Here is a 15,854-nt window from a genome sequence, read left to right on the forward strand (position 1 = left end):
TCGTTGTAGACTTGCCTAGGAACATCATCAAGGAAAAACTTGTTACCTTCTCTGATTTATTAAAGAACACCAAATATTTCTTGTGTAATGAGGCTGAAAGACAAGCAAGACGGGAATGGAAGATTACTTGACTGTGCTTATCCTGTGAAGGACAAAGCCCTGAGGCCGTATGGACCTCCATTTGGTCAAATTTTTGTTGGATCATATTAGCAATTATTACCTTGTTGTTAAGCACCAGGTCTGAATGGATGCCAGTTAATTGGTACTGTACATGCAGCATAGGGTTTGAAAATGGGGGGGGGGATATCTTGTGATGATACAAGATTGAAGGAATTTTTCTCCTAGAGACTTGTTCCTCTCATCAACAGCCTTGAAGGGTCCTGCATATTTCAAGTCATTAAGCCATACCCCAAATTTGTTTATCCAGAAGAAAGAGCAGTGTAGTTTATGTGTACCGCATACCACATTAGCAATGAAGTGAAGGTCGGTGATGTGGCTGTGGGGACTTCCCATACTATCCAGGATCCTGTGGAAGTATGTTTTAGCTACTGTCTGGGGATACTTTCCAAAAGGAAATGTGTTAATTGCCAATCTTGAGAGGAGACTAGTCCTCACACTTCCTGGAAGCTTCCCCTGTTGAAATGTCAGACTTTATTTCCTTTTGAAAAAAATCTCCAGCGCCACAATCATAGCCATTATTCAAGTCATGTTTCCCAAAGGTTTGTGTTTAAAAAAAAAGAAAAGAAAATTGCACCCAGAATGGGGATGCTAATTCCTCCCCTTTATTCCCTTGAAATATATTGGTGAAACAGTAAGCACTTGGTAGTAGCACAGTTACCTTGTAGCTGGTGCATTTTGATTGTAGGGGTTTGTAGTCAGTGCCAGTCACCCAAATGAACAGGTGATGAATACTAAGGAAATCTTTCAAATTGCATGACATTTCAGCAATCAAAGATCTAAACTCTGCTTCAATTTAGCCTACAGCTAAGTTAAAGAGTATAAATTGAAGGGCCAGATTTTAATAAAGACATGAAAGATGACCTAATATTAGGATTTTTTCTAGAAGGTAGAGTTTGTGTGAACATTATGAACACCAAGATTCTGTTCCTGTTGTGATCAGAGAAACTGACAACGAAGTAATTTACAGCTCTCCCTTTGCCTAGTTGTTACCAGCCTGCTGTGACCCATTAGTACAAATTGAAGGTTTCACAAATGTAATTAACCAGATGGGGATAGCCAAGTGGTGTAATGGATTGGTTCGGGTAGACCTCGGTAAAACAGGATTATTGGTCCGGTCCCGGTACTCCGCTTTCTTGGTTCCAAAGGCCATGTGCTCCTGATGAACACTGCCAAGCCAGTATATGTTAGTTGCTCATAATCACATATCCATTACAATGTTATTTTAGATTGCAAATCCAATTAACGCTTGGCAGGACGGGTCTCCTCCCAGCACACATATCTTTGACATGTTTAATCCGCCAAGTGCATACATTTACTGAGTATTTCAATCATTTTTTTTCTTTTGTCATTGTTTGTGCTTGGAGTGGAAGGTAACAGGATTCGGTAGTCTTTAGTAATTTTGCTTTTGGGTATCTTATTCATAATAGAAGTACTTAATGAAATCCCAAAAGACTCGCAATATTTTTGTGTGATTACCAGTAACAATCACTATATTATTTCTGCCCAGTTGGATACCAATGTAACATGTAGTGAGCAGGTTCATCGCTTGAGTTGCATAAAGTACACTGTACTTTTGGTTTTCTGGTGAATCATCGATTTCTGGTCAAAACACCATTGCAGTCACTGCGTAGATGTCATTGTGATTCCCGAGAAGTTGTTAGGGAGTGCTGCAACCTGAGGGATTTTTCATTTGAGATGATATATTTCTTGCACTGTCATAGGTTACGATAAAGACACTAGACAGCAAATTTATGTAAATTGAAAAAAAAAGTCAAAATGTCAGTGACTAGCCAACATGTTTTTTTAAAACTTGATTATTGGTTAGTTGATTGCAGAAATGCATATGTAAGTGATAAACTGCTGATGTGTCCTGCAGAATGCAATACCACTCACCAGCTTGATCAGTTTGGATACCTATAGCATTGAAGCAGTCAAGCTCCATCTTGGTTTTCTGCTGGGAGGGGTAAAGAGGTGATTGGAAATTCATATTTTTAGAAACTTAGTTTCCTTAGTTTTGAAGAAGATTGCAGGGTATAGTCATATTCTGCTTATCCCAGTAACATGTTTACAAGAATGTTAACCTTGATCACACATGTTTTCTGGTTTGTTCAGCAGGTGTTTCATTTATCTCGTCAAGGTGTCTGGAGCTAGACTATTGTATTCTTATCTGAGCCATTTGTTTCAAGTAGCCACTTCATATTACAACAATCTCCAAATGTTTGTTCCATCCAGAAACCAGTCCATTTTCAGCCACTTTAGGTTTTTCATCCTCTTGAGAGATAGGGCGCTTGGAATTCTTTTTGCAAAAGGGCGGTGCAGCTTTGAAAGCCAACTTTGGTCGTGTCATTCTTAGTTTTGGGCGATAGATTTCGTAAGACTGAGTACATTATCTCAATGCATTTTCCTGTGCTCTTTTTTTCAAGAGGTTTTGCACATAGGCCTTAATGTGCCAACATGTGTTCTCTCTTTAGTCAAGAATGGAATGCTCTGAAATCTTGAAGTTACCTTTTGATGTGTTTATTTCAAGCTGTTGGTTTCAAGTGCCTTTTTCACTCACAGTAAAGGAAGTGTTGTGAATTTGCATTGGAAGAGTTACATGTTCTCGTGACTTTGTGTAACACTGCACAGGATGTTTGGTAATGTAAATTTGAAGATGGAATGCAATCAAAGACCATTTGTGATGCATGAGCCCTTGGCTGGAAACCAAACTGGAGGCTAAGATTTTCTGTACATACTGTGCTTGGAAAGTACAAAGTGTGTTTGTCTGAAGAGACTGTAAAGACTTGGTTCTGCAGAGATGCAGCAAACAAGGCATTTGAATGACAAAGAAGTCAGGCCAGTCCTATTCAGTGACTGGCTCCAATACATCTCACAGAACTCAAGGATATATAGCTGGCAACAAATAGATCAGTTAAATGGATCATGAAAAGACCAATTAAAGACACCACGCCATTTCCCTCCCTGATCCTTGAAGGAGGAGAATAGCTCTCGTTCCAAGCAGATTAGTGAGACCTTGTGCCCAGCATCTTACCATTTCTGGTCCTTTTATCAGTGCAAATCACCCATGTTGGTTTGCAGGAGTTGGCCACAATCTCCTGACCATTAGGTATCCCAGGTTGCACCTCTACACAATGCCATAATGATGATGATGGAGGATGGGATTGGTTTGGGTTCAACCAAGCATGAAGCATTGGTGGTGTGTGACTGTGCAGCTTCAGGGAAGATGTGATTATGTACAGCTCTGATTATCCAAGTTTGAAATTGAATTCCAGCAGTCTACTTTGTATGGAGAGAGAAGTTTCAGTCCCGAACAGCTAAAAAACTATATAGACACAAAGTCTTTGGCGTCCTCAATGACGTTGTTTATATTGTACTGAGTGAGACTCCAATAACTTATTTTGGAAGGCTCAGAAAGATTCAAGGAATTGAATTTATGCAGTATTTTCTTGCAGAAATTCATCCCCCGTGGTGGACAATTTTTTAAATGAAAACACCCCTCCCTATTGAACCCTGCTTTACAGGCAGTCAGCATGAAATTGCTTAACACTTTATTGCTTGCTAACATAGCATGATGATATTCTGTGGTAATGAAAATTGATTAATGTAATAATTAGACAGGAATGGATTGTCCGGAAGTTAAAATGAATAGCCTACTGCTTCGTTAATGCAGTTGGAATCAATATCTTCAGTACATTTCCTCTTTCTTGTTTGCTGATAAATAACAGAGCAGCATGTTGTCTCCAGTTGGTCTTAGGAGTCCACAGCAATGAAAATCTGCAGTGGAGTATTTTGTTTCAGTGTTCAGTATAGTTAAAGGTGCAGATAATGAGATGCTTAGAATAATCTGGACCAAGGGAAATTCATGGAAAAGTTGAAAGGATTGATGCAATGCAAGTTGGGTTTTGGAAAAGTGTTTGCTTGCAGTGAATCCTAAATATTTACGCCTAATGCTGATGTTTCTGTAAATTGAACAAGGAGCCTTGTTGGAACGAAACTGCTTTGACTGTAAGCAAAACAAACAAAAATTGAGCTTGTTTGAGCAAGTTCGTCTTGGGGTATTGTTTTGCTTGCCATGTTTACAGTTTAATGCATGAAATGAGCAGAGACAACTCCAGATTCAGCTTGAAAAAGTGTGTTATATAATACAGATTGGGCTTGTGTCTGCTGGAAAACAAGTTTGAGATTATCTATTTGATGTACATGTACTGATTTTGTGGTCGTGGTTGTGAATTGCAGCATTATGTTACTTTGCTCAGATGGTGAATTCTTCATTTGGCATCTCACTGATGTGAGGTTTATGGCAGTTGTCACAATAGACATGAGTAACTTGAACTTACAAAATGCAAACTGTCTTGAGTTGAAAATTGGTGAGACTATTAATCATTGCAATATGTCATTTTTCTGGGCCAGTGACATCTCTCTGACACAGAAATGTAAGGGATTGGCATGGTTGCTGCAGCAACCAGTGAAAGTTTTAACTTTGCAGCTCCAATGTTTCATTGTTAACCTTAGTGATAGAAATTGATTGAGTGAGTGGATTAAAGGGGGCCCTCTGTTGGTATGAACATCTCAGGTTAGATTTGATTTATGATTCAAATTCAAGTTCAATTAAAGAAAATGGTACACTTTTTCAAAAACTTTGATTAAAAAAAATTCCTGCTGTGTAACCACGAGATTTATAGCAGATTCTTGTATTTATTTCTAGAAGACAGACGGAACCTTGGAAGAGTCAAGAACTCTGAGAGACCAGAAGCCCCAACAGGAAGCAAACCACCTACAGGAAGTGAGTTAGAGTTTAGAGAAGGATGGTACTCAAAGAAAATAGATCACATCTTGAGACTGAAATTCAGCAAGTACTTTTAGTAATCAGATTACTTTGGAAATCAGTATGAATCTGTTTTATTGAGATGAGACAGCATAAATAGTGGTCTTGTAACTGTGTATGATTAGTTTTCTGTCTCATGAGCAATAATAGGTCTTTCCCACTGACCAAATCTTGGGGGTGGCCCAGCGTGACTCGGGGATGAACAGAAGCCATGTTTCCCACTGGAACTCACCTTGGGGATGAGTATTCCAGTGGGAAAGGGCCATTTATTTGCCTAAAACATCTACAGATTCCTCAAGTTTTTCATGATAGTTCAATCATTTACACCAGGTATTTTGCCATAATATGTTAATCAGATTTGTGACTGTCAACCTGTCACATTTTGCACCTGTTTTTCCTTGCCAGCTAAACCCAAATTTTCACAGCCCTCCAAGATGAGAAAAAAGAAATTTGTGTGCCCCTTGAACAGCTCAGTGAAGCTGAAATGTGCAGCAACTGGCTACCCGAAACCTCAAGTCCTCTGGATGCGAAATGGAGTAACACTGACAGAGGAGGAGCTAGAAGAACAGAGGGCATCCTTTACACTCAAACTGAAAAGTCTGAAGGCCTCTGATTCTGGAGACTACACATGTGTTGTGTTCAATAGAAATGGTCAAATCAATGCTACATACTCAGTGGAGGTTGTAGGTGAGATACAATAATTGTATTAGTCACTAAAATGTAGCTGTACAAAAGCATTGGGTAAATTTCTGGAAATCCATCAAAAATCACCAAATTGTGGAGAATTTTGCATGAGGAAAAGAGAGCCCTAATGTCTTACACAGGATTTTATATTCTTTGATGCTGAAGCACAAATACCATTGGATTCAAGTGTACTGGTTGATTTTGGCTGGTTTAGGTAAAAAATTTCAAACCTGATTTAAAAATAAATAATGGTTTCATACCCATTTTACTGTAAAGCAAGATAAGATCTTGTTAATTGGTAATTTACACCAATGAGCCAACATTTGAACATATTTTAAAGTTTCTTCTGTGTTTGGCCATTGAATCTTATAAACAATTAAGACCAACTGAGGACAGACTGAAGTACATTTAGTAGAAATTTTGTTGCTTGCTTTGACCAGATCAAGCGCATGCTAAGCCAGTGTTACAAGGTGAACATCCAGTCAACACCACTGTCGCTTATGGAGGAACCACTTCATTCCAGTGTCGAGTCCGCAGTGATTCGCCCCCTCACATCCAGTGGTTGAAACGAGTTGAACCACACAACGGCAACCAACGTATCAATGCTACCATCGACATGGATGGGCAAAAGTTTGTGGTATTGCCAGCTGGTGAGGTGTGGTCAAGACCAGATGGATCCTACTTGAATAAACTTATGATCTCGCATGCTACTGAGGAGGATAGTGGCATGTACATATGTCTTGGGGCTAACACGAATGGTTATAGTGTGAAGAGTGCATTCCTGGAAGTATTACCCGGTAAGTTAGTCTGTTCGTTAGACAGTCTGTCTGTAGCATATTTTGTTCCATTGGTTTGGTAAGAATATCATCTGCTTTAGATAGCAAGTGAGCATTGTTTGCTCATGATGGCTCTTCTAGCTATATTTGTCAAAGATGTGTAAAGCTGTTTTCAGCCAGGTTGTTCAGTTATCTGGTTCATCTTCTGATTTTGAAAGAAATAGTTAATAGCTTAATTTATAAGTTTGGGTCAGATATCAAATTCGTAACATTGAGTGTTTACAACCAAATCTGGTTGGTTTCTTAACACTGGTGGTGTTGTTATTTCTTTTTGCAGCTTAAGCCTTTTTTTCTAGTGAACATCTTTAAAGAGAAGTGAGTTGATGGTGGTTATTAATTGTTTGTTTTTCAGATCCCAATGGACGATCACAACCAGGAGGTAGGAATAACAATTTCAATGTTAATATCAATATGAATGATGTCGTTGCCAAACAGAATCCACAGGATATCGACACCACTAAGAAAGTGCTACTCATCACCATCCCTCTAGCCTTTGCTGTTCTATTCTGTCTTGGGGCAGCTGTCTGTACCTACCACCGCAACAAAAATATTCAGGGCTATGCAAGCCCTGCTACTAACCAACCGTCCAATCACCTTGCAGTACGGGCGGAGCATAAACGCAACACCCCTGTGCATCCAAATCAATCAGACTGTGAACAGAGTGTACCCTTAACCTCACCCCCATCAAGCTTAGGAGGGGTACACTCATATCACCCACCCAGTCGAGAGGGCGTAGCTATCAACAGATATACAGACTTGGGTATGAGTGCGGAGAGCTACTCCGACACACTTAACAGTAGTGGCAGTGTGTCTAGTGGGAAGGTACACACACATCAACATGTTCATCAGCATCATGTCGTTCACCATTGCTAGCATTCAGTATACTCCTGCATAGAAATGTGTAAATTTAAGGAGTGTGTTATTTACAAAATGGTGTCTTGGTACAGTGTAAGTGGTACAGTGGGATGACCTTTGAACCCCCCTGACCTGCTTAAAGAAAATGTTACAATATGAGGTTATTAAGAACTGATCCAGGGGTCACAGTCATTGGGTGGGGGGAGGGACTTTAAAACATGAGTTTATGATCTGTTTTGTTAAATGTTAAGTACTAGACGTGGCGTTATAGCCACTCAGTTTGTATGGAATTTCTACCAAATTAGGCGTGAAGTCAACATAATAATGTGTAAATCAAATCATACATCGGGAAACCAATGACTATGTCCTAATCTATCAATTTTTTCTTGTCAAGTTGCCACTAATGTTGATTTCCCACAATGCTTTGCATTTTGTCTTAACAGGCGACATCATATTTATAAATAGTGTTTACATACCAGTATCTGTACAGCTGAATGTATATATAAATATATATTAAATAGAACTTATTTTTAAAAGATTAATTAATCATTATAACCATAAGTGGAGAAAAGGTGGACATGATTAGAAAATCACTGCTCAGAATTTTAAATCGAATTTTAATTTCTGGAAATTCATGATGTGTCATGGAAAATTAGCCACTGGTAAATCTGGTTAATTGTCCGAGGCAATCAGTCTTGCAGTGATATGGTTCATTGCATTTTTGAAAAATGCAGTAATTGAAGCTATTGGTCTTATGAAGCATGTAGCTATTTAACCAGTATTTGAAGCTTTTTTCCAACCCTCCCCCCCCCGGAAGTTTGAAGGAACCTTCCTAAGTAGGCCCTATTCTACTACTTTTTGCTGTGCAGAAGACCAGTGGTTTATTGCTTACATGTAAAACATTTGAGGACCATGAAAGTACCAGTGACTGGATTCTGCAGAATCTTTTCAATCCTTTGTCTAAGAGTTGGACTGATCTTGTAAGATGGACTTAAATATAGATAATACGTCATCCTCACCTCCACTTCCTATCTATGTGTTGATAGCCTTTGATATCAACATGGGTGGATTTGTAAATTGAAGAGTTTAGTGTAATTAAGATTTGATGTCACAATGAAGATACGTCATTGCAGGGCCCTGTGGTGACATCCTGAGATCTGTGTCCTTTTCATTCCAGATCTCTTCAAGAAACATGTTTATGCCTTTTTGTTATCTTCAAATTATGACTGCTTTTAAAGAATATATTAACTGCATTAATTTTTTTTTCAAGAAGTATCTCAGCTCTGAAGCATGTCATGCAAGTGATTTTTGGAGTACTTAAAATGACTTGGTGCTGGACACATCTGAAATCCATTATGCCTGTGCCTTTTTTGTTACTATCTGCCACAACATTTCAGGCTTTTTCCCTCATTCCTCTTAGTGAAAATATTTGTGGCTAAATTATATGTTGACGTAAATATTAAACGCCTATACTTTTTCACATAAATATTAGACTGGTAACCAAGTTTTAATTATACATTTACTTTGTTCTCTAAAAACAATCACTGCCATAATCTCTCTTTGATTTTCTATTTGTTCACTGCCAACTGTTCCTTATTATTGTTCATTTGTTCATCCTTTCCATTTAGTCAGTTCGGTATTAGTTTGTGTTCCAGTTGTTCAGGTTATTTGCTTTTGATCCCCAGTTTCTGTTAACGGAGTATAACATTAGAGGGCGCAATAAGAACTTTCTGTGGTGCTCCCTAAAGCAGTTGTATTGGTGGTTCAGCCACTGATGACTGATTTTATCCCTCCATGTTATATTTAAGTTTCCAACATGTTTCACACCCTTGCCAAAGATTTTTCAAGCATCAGTTGTAACTTGGGCTGTGGTTTGAAATGTTAATCATGACTGCATTAGATGGTGACTGTAGACATGTGTGTAATTTCAAGCCACAGCCAAATAGGTCAGACATGGCCTTTCTGTTTTTGAGCTTTTGACTAATGTCGGGGATTTTCTAACAAGCTGCTTTTTATTGCCTATTGAGGCCATATAAACTTTTGTATATAGCAGTTTTTAAGAGTAAAATGGCTAAACAATGAAAATTGAATTGAAGGTTTGTTTGTCTTGTTGACTGAGATTTGGAACATACCAATGGCAGATATCCTAGAGTTTGAAGTGAAGAAAAGAGCTCCAAAATGTCTATTCCATGCAATGTTATACATTTCCTTTTCGTGGCATTAAAATGTTACTAGAATTACAAATAGAATCGGCTAAGGTGACAACCTCCCCCCCCAAAGAACCATGGCTTTTATGTGTTGAGAAATATAAAGAAAATACTGACAAGGCTTCCCCTACTAATAATAGTCAGTGTTCTACTGAACTAAATGTTTCTGGAATGTGCAGATAACAACAAAATGACGATCTCTCTTGAAAATGCATTTGTAACAGTTAAGCGAGAAAAAGTAAATTCTGAAATTCAATAGACATGCAAGGCAAATTTTTTTCTAATATTACTTCGCTTAAAAGCATTCGAACAAAGTTTTGACAAATAATGAAATTTTTGTCAGTTAAATCAAATTGTAAGGGATTAGCCTTACATTTGAAGTAGACTTTGGCTTCATCAAAATAAAAGGTTTAAAAAAAAAACTCAAGCAAAATCTGTCTGACATAAGCAAACCATGTGATGTATGGGGAAAATACAGAGCTTATAAAATATTCAAACATTTAATTACCAAAATATGATTAAATTTGCCTTTATCCTCATACCAAAAATGGTAATGAGTGATTAAGTCGAAAGTCAATTTTTGACCCATTTTTCGTTAAACGTTTTAGTTCTGGATGAAAGAGGAATGATTGAAGTTAGCTTTAAAATTAAGGTGTGATGTTTTGATTCTAAATTAAAGAGAATTCTGTCACAACTACAATGAGAGTCTAACTCTCAAGCTTTGAAATAAAGTGACGTAAATGTTAATTACAATCAGCCAAACAGATATATCTCTTGAAATATATATTAATGAATACACTGTTGACAGATCTTATTTTATCAGATTTAGAATTTCAGTAAGTTATCAAAATCTAGCAATATTCACTACGAAAACATGCAGCACTCATGCATGTAACAAATTTACAAATTTAAGGGATGTTTCCCAGCACAGATGTATTGGATTAGCAAAGTCTTACAGATGTTCTAATGTAAGAAGTCAACAATCTTAAGGCTTGGACTCTACTCATGATCACACTTGAATTTCAATAATTTTATGATCAAATCAGCCAAAGGAATGTCTTGTTTGCTGATCAAGTGCTCCAGTAAGCTTAGCTCAGCTGATGCTGAATCTACAAAAAGAGGTCAAACCACAAATATATAATGTAAAATTTAAAGCCGAACTCCAGTTCTCCCATGTTCCATTTTAGATCTAATGGACCTTAGATATGTTAGGCTTTTATTTTATGCACTTTCACACCAACACTTAAACTTCACTATATCTATGATCAAATTAGACAGAAATGAGAGGTTGTTCACTGTCCAACTCATATGTTGACTTAGGTGTACAGTACATACCAATACAGCCCCTATGTTGCTTGTCTGTGTGTCGTTGTTGGACTCTTATTTCATCTTATATGGATCATTCTAAAGAAAGCACATGGATCAGCAAACTAACCTTCAACAACGGTGAGAGTAGCGTTCTTGGAGGAAATGCCCAACAGGTTACCTGCAACGCACCTGTAAACCCCTGCATCAACAAATGCTACATTATGAATAGTAGTAATGCTGGAATAAACTGTGCGGAGTCCAGACCGGTAAGTTTTCTGTGACATGAAAAGATAAAAGCAAAATCAAATTATCTCTGAAAACCAAAAGGCTCATACACAGAGAAAGGTCACTGGTGGTTGTGATAGGTCTATGTTGGGTCATCTTGTAAAAAGTAAACAAGTGGAATATAAACATCCAAATTATAATTTTCACTCTAAATAATCAATCCTATGCAGCTGAATGACTGTAATATTTCTAACCTGTCTTTTCTTTCAAATTTACAAAGTGCACCTATCATGATGTCTTCTCGTCAACATGACATTACACCAAACAAAGCTAAGTCAAAAATAAAGTCACTGAAACACACATGTACACCATTAAAAAATTCTTACATTTATGATGGTGTGTCTGTTAGGGAAGGCTTGCTCCATTGTAAGGTATTCTTCACAATTTGTAAGCAATATAATTTTTGGTGATGTGTCACTTGTGACGTTGCATTCAAATGAAACATTTCTCCCAACAATTGCCAGTTTGTTGTTAAAGTCGAGGATGGAAGGACGAGTCAAAAGCACACCTAAAATAAAAGAAGCCACAAAACAAAGTGTGACAGACATTAATTACATGGTGAACAGAGACAAAATCCACAAAGCATTTAAGCAGGATATTGATTTACAAGTTTGACTGACAGTTTCGGTACAGTGATACTTGAAATTACAGTGTTTGAGATGGGTCCACTAAGATTCTGAATATCGCAAAAGTGTCAATGGTATCTGGTTGATCAGGATTGGGCAGTAAAGTAACAAGCTGGGAAGTCGCATTTTGAAAGGCAGCAAAAATGTGATGCCTGAGTAAACAAATGAATATCAAAGAACTAAGATAAAAATTAAGCTGACAATACCACTGCCCCGTTAAAGATTATCCCAACAATGGCATTGGAAAAGGGAAAACTACAGTCAAGATTAAAACAGCTGTGACGTTGGTACCTTTTGTTGAGTACTGCATAAGAGGAGCAGAGATCTAACACCAGAGAATTATGAAAGGGTTGTGTAGCACTGTGATCAGAATATTGACAAGCATGTATTTATTAGTGCTCTCAATTTATCTTATTGCCGAGCTTTCGGAAACTGTGAATATATGTCAGGGTAAGCAGATTCAGTTCTGAATGAACGCAGAAAGATCCACGTTCATTCCACCTGGACACAGTGTTCCAAGTTGAAGATGACGCACTGCTCCAGTTCCTTATGCTGTAAATCGGATGACGCTTTCGCGGGATACAGATGCTTACATCACATAGAGTATGCGGCAGCGCGGAAAAGTGCTGCATGACAGTGAGACCAGGTGTTTATTGGCACACACTGCGCAAGTGTTCCGTGATACAGAAAAATCTCGATAAGTTGAAGCCCGTTAAGTCGAAACTCCGTTTACCTTGATGTCTTTCTGTATTCCCGACAAAAGAATAGGCCTTTATGTACAATAAACTATCCGTAACTTGAAACGTCAATACCACTAAAGCCGCTTATCTCGAAGTTTTGGTAGGCCAATAAAAAAAAACCACTGAAGAATGATGAATAAAAAGTGATGAAAGAATGCTTGCCTTCATTATGAGTCATTACTGTCACGCGCACAGCTTTTCTTTGATGAGCTGAGCATATTCACACGGGCTGCCATTGTCACGCTGACAAGCAATGGGTGGGCATCAACCGCAACCGTAAAGGCCGTGTCTGACACAGGCTTTTAGAGCTACGGCTAGTTCTACTGTCTGCGCGTCTCCATGCATTTCCAATGGAGTGAATACCAAGACCTAGCTCTAGACAGGAGATTCGGATGCAGCCTAAATCAGGCACGAATGATGCACCCTCAAGCGCCTTGTACATGTATCACGTGACCCAGCACGGAAACCCTGACCGACTGGCCCACGCGCTGCGTTATGCAGTAACAGCCCGATCAATTCTCAAGACGTAGACACAGGTACCGGTACATAACTTCATTGGTTTATTGTTTATTAATGTACCACATAAAAACATGTTTAATGATGATGTTTGAGGAAATCTTGCACAGTAGGGATAGCCTAAAATCCACTTCGTATTCGACTCAGCTTGCAGGCCAACTGCTGTAAGCCAGTAAGGTTACATGTGCACTGAAGCATGTAACTTTCGATAACTTGAACGTCGGATAACTCAAACTTTTCGTCCATTCCCCTGAGCTTCGACTTATCGAGATTTTACTGTACTTGGTCTCTCCAAGTACCAGCAACATATTTAATGCTCTCAAAGGTCAGTATCAGCCAAGAACACCTCAATGTAAAAAGATGAAACATTTCCATCACTCACCACTCCTTTCAGTGACCTCTAATGTAAAGCTGATTTCTATGACTCCATAGTCATTACTTCCTTGGCATCTGTACCTTCCACGGTCTTCTCCCTCAAGGTTGCTGATGGTCAGTGTTGTTTGTTTAACCGTTGTCCTCCCAACTGTCTCTAGCAGATGGTCATCTTCATCATACCATTGGATATGTGGCTTTGGGTTGCCATCCAGAAGACATCTGAATTTAGCAGTGTCTCCTGCCATCTTGTAAAGATGAGTGTCTGTTTCTCTCTTGATGTATGGCGCTTCTGTGAGACAAATAAAGTTGGTTAGTGGTTAATTTTAACAATCATATGTCACAAGCTACTGACTTAAATATTGGTTTCAGTAAATAACAATTTACACGTCTCCAATGCAAATATTCAATCTTGAGTGACTGATTGGCTGTGGAGCATGTCATGGCTTGCTGTTTCCATCACAAAATAACTTTTCAGCTCGTTAGCTTTGTCTGGTAAATTTGGTGGTGAAGCAGGCACAACATCTTCATTTGTTCAGCAGGATGCCATGGATTTGACGTCCCACCCTTACAGAAAAACCATTTCTGAAAAGCTCTCATATAATGCTTAACGAATACCATTCAGGCAACAATACATTGGTGAAAGGGAAACTTCAAATACCGAAGATTTCTTGGGCCTCCAATCCTATGAGCATGCTAAAGAAGCACATGATGAAGACACAGCTTGAGACCATTGTGAAAATTATCGGTAACACCTGTAAACAAAGCAGATAGAACATACAGTGTAATTTGACCTTGATAAATGGATTCAACAAGGATGGATTCACTCAGTTTGTTTTTAAATTCTTGTCAGCTGCTGGCATTAGGTAAATTGTATGAGCAGTAAAACTTAGTCACCCAGCATCCTTAACCATGGCAAAGCTATAACTTTGCGTAAGAAGTAAGCGTATAATCTAAAACTTTTACATGTTCAAAGCACCTGCAACGGAACGATTTCAAAGTATGGGGGCCAGTTGTTAGACCATCAGGCATCAGCCATTAATAGGTTGATCCTTTGGTTTCCACCCAAGTAAACAACCTGCAAAAAGGGGACGGCCAAACCTGCTACTGGTTCAAATTCAGCTTAACGTGTATCAGTGAAAATCACACTGTCAGAAGAAAGATTGGCTAGAAACTTATTAAGTCTGAGGGAATGATTTAAAAACATGTCATCACTGATTTGACAACAATTTGAGCTAATGAATAATCCCGAAGGAAAAGTGGATGTTTCACTCACCCGGCGAAATCAACTGTTCTTTCAGCTCATTCCATATACAGAGACACCTGTAGGAGTTATCTGCCAATCTGAAAATGCTGAGAACTTGAGGGAAAACACTTCTAGTATGGAATTTTATCAAATAAAACAGACAAGGGGTTGGGGAAGGGTATATTTACAAGTCCACATTATGAACCTATTTAACTTTGAAGGGCAAACAGAAATGGAACTGAAAGATTGATAACTCTAACATTAAAGAGAAGTTGGCTTCACATATAAAAGCATTTCAAATTTTAAATCAACCCAAAGTTGTAAACAAATGATTGAAAAAATCAAATCTGTTTTTGAATGAAGTAAATTCTCACAACAAATGCAAGAGGCTTCAAAGAAATTGGACAATATCTGCTGCTTACATTTTACACTGGAACACTCTTGGTGAGTTTTCAAAACATCAAGTCTGGGATAACTTTAACCACAAATTTTGGAGAACTATTTTCCATAAAAAAGAGTCAAAGTCTCCACAGGGATGTTCAGATTCCAACAACCAATACCAGGTCTTTATCAGTCAAAATACACACAAATGTATAGCAGATTTTGAACTTCTGCTAAAGTTGAAATATTCCCAACAAACATTAACCACATGCTGCCGGGTTGAATTTCAAGATTTTCTGTTTTCAAAAATCTTCAAAAATTCATCATTTCAATTAATGAACATTTACACCCACATGAATTACTGTCTGGTGGCCACTGTAGCCTGACAGACAAAATCTATTGACGCCCAAGTATTTCAGCCAGGCCTGCAGCCTTGTAAAAAGAGCCCAGATTGTGCGGTGTTATATAACTTTCTTTTGTTCATGAACCTGGCACAGAGCGCTGCTGGCCTCTTTTCAACAGGGGCCAGATTAGCATGCAGCGGTGCTGTGTGGCTCATCACTGCGGTGGTGGAGCGCTTTTGTACCCAGTGGTAATCCACTCGCAATAGACACCCAAAACCGTGGTACACTGTTTCAAAACAAGACTGGATTATCTCCACTATTGAGAGTGGAAAAATGTTGGTAATGCCCAGCAGCTCAGTCTTTCGTGCCAAGCACGGTCTTTTGTTATAAGGCCCAGCTCTTTTGTCCCAGTTTCGGGCTCCTCGGCTTCGTGTATTAAGCCTATGTGC

General features: G+C 38.5%; 2 protein-coding genes across 2 annotated transcripts in view; one reads left to right on the plus strand and one right to left on the minus strand.

Annotated features, from left to right (window-relative positions):
• fgfrl1 (fibroblast growth factor receptor like 1) overlaps positions 1-9,470 on the plus strand; it is a 33,448-nt gene extending 23,978 nt beyond the window's left edge. Inside the window, exons 5-8 of the mRNA XM_022225066.2 lie at positions 4,886-4,963; positions 5,411-5,692; positions 6,130-6,486; positions 6,878-9,470. Coding sequence (XP_022080758.1) covers positions 4,886-4,963; positions 5,411-5,692; positions 6,130-6,486; positions 6,878-7,398 — 1,238 coding nt within the window. The 3' untranslated portion in view covers positions 7,399-9,470. The remainder of the gene's footprint in view (positions 1-4,885; positions 4,964-5,410; positions 5,693-6,129; positions 6,487-6,877) is intronic.
• A 598-nt stretch (positions 9,471-10,068) lies between these two features.
• Positions 10,069-15,783, minus strand: LOC147797044 (fibroblast growth factor receptor-like). The gene is made up of 6 exons (XM_022225075.2): positions 14,711-15,783; positions 14,096-14,189; positions 13,445-13,726; positions 11,507-11,688; positions 11,023-11,170; positions 10,069-10,696 (listed from the first exon to the last, which is right to left on the minus strand). The coding sequence occupies exons 2-6, from the start codon at positions 14,166-14,168 to the stop codon at positions 10,587-10,589; spliced, it is 795 nt and encodes a 264-aa protein (XP_022080767.2). The 5' UTR covers positions 14,169-14,189; positions 14,711-15,783; the 3' UTR covers positions 10,069-10,586.
• Between the last annotated feature and the right edge of the window lie 71 nt (positions 15,784-15,854).

The sequence above is a fragment of the Acanthaster planci genome, linkage group LG13 (assembly GCF_054643075.1).
Source record: "Acanthaster planci isolate LZ-2023a linkage group LG13, COTS_SCS, whole genome shotgun sequence".
In the NCBI taxonomy this organism is placed as follows: domain Eukaryota; kingdom Metazoa; phylum Echinodermata; class Asteroidea; order Valvatida; family Acanthasteridae; genus Acanthaster; species Acanthaster planci.

Excerpts from the sequence above, each read along its gene's own strand:
- LOC147797044 (XM_022225075.2), bottom strand. The coding sequence starts at position 14,168 with ATGGTCTCAAGCTGTGTCTTCATCATGTGCTTCTTTAGCATGCTCATA. Across the intron at positions 13,727-14,095 it reads GGAGGCCCAAGAAATCTTCG|AAGCGCCATACATCAAGAGA; the intron begins GTATTTGAAGTT and ends TTTGTCTCACAG. Across the intron at positions 11,689-13,444 it reads AGAGGTCACTGAAAGGAGTG|GTGTGCTTTTGACTCGTCCT; the intron begins GTGAGTGATGGA and ends CTTTTATTTTAG.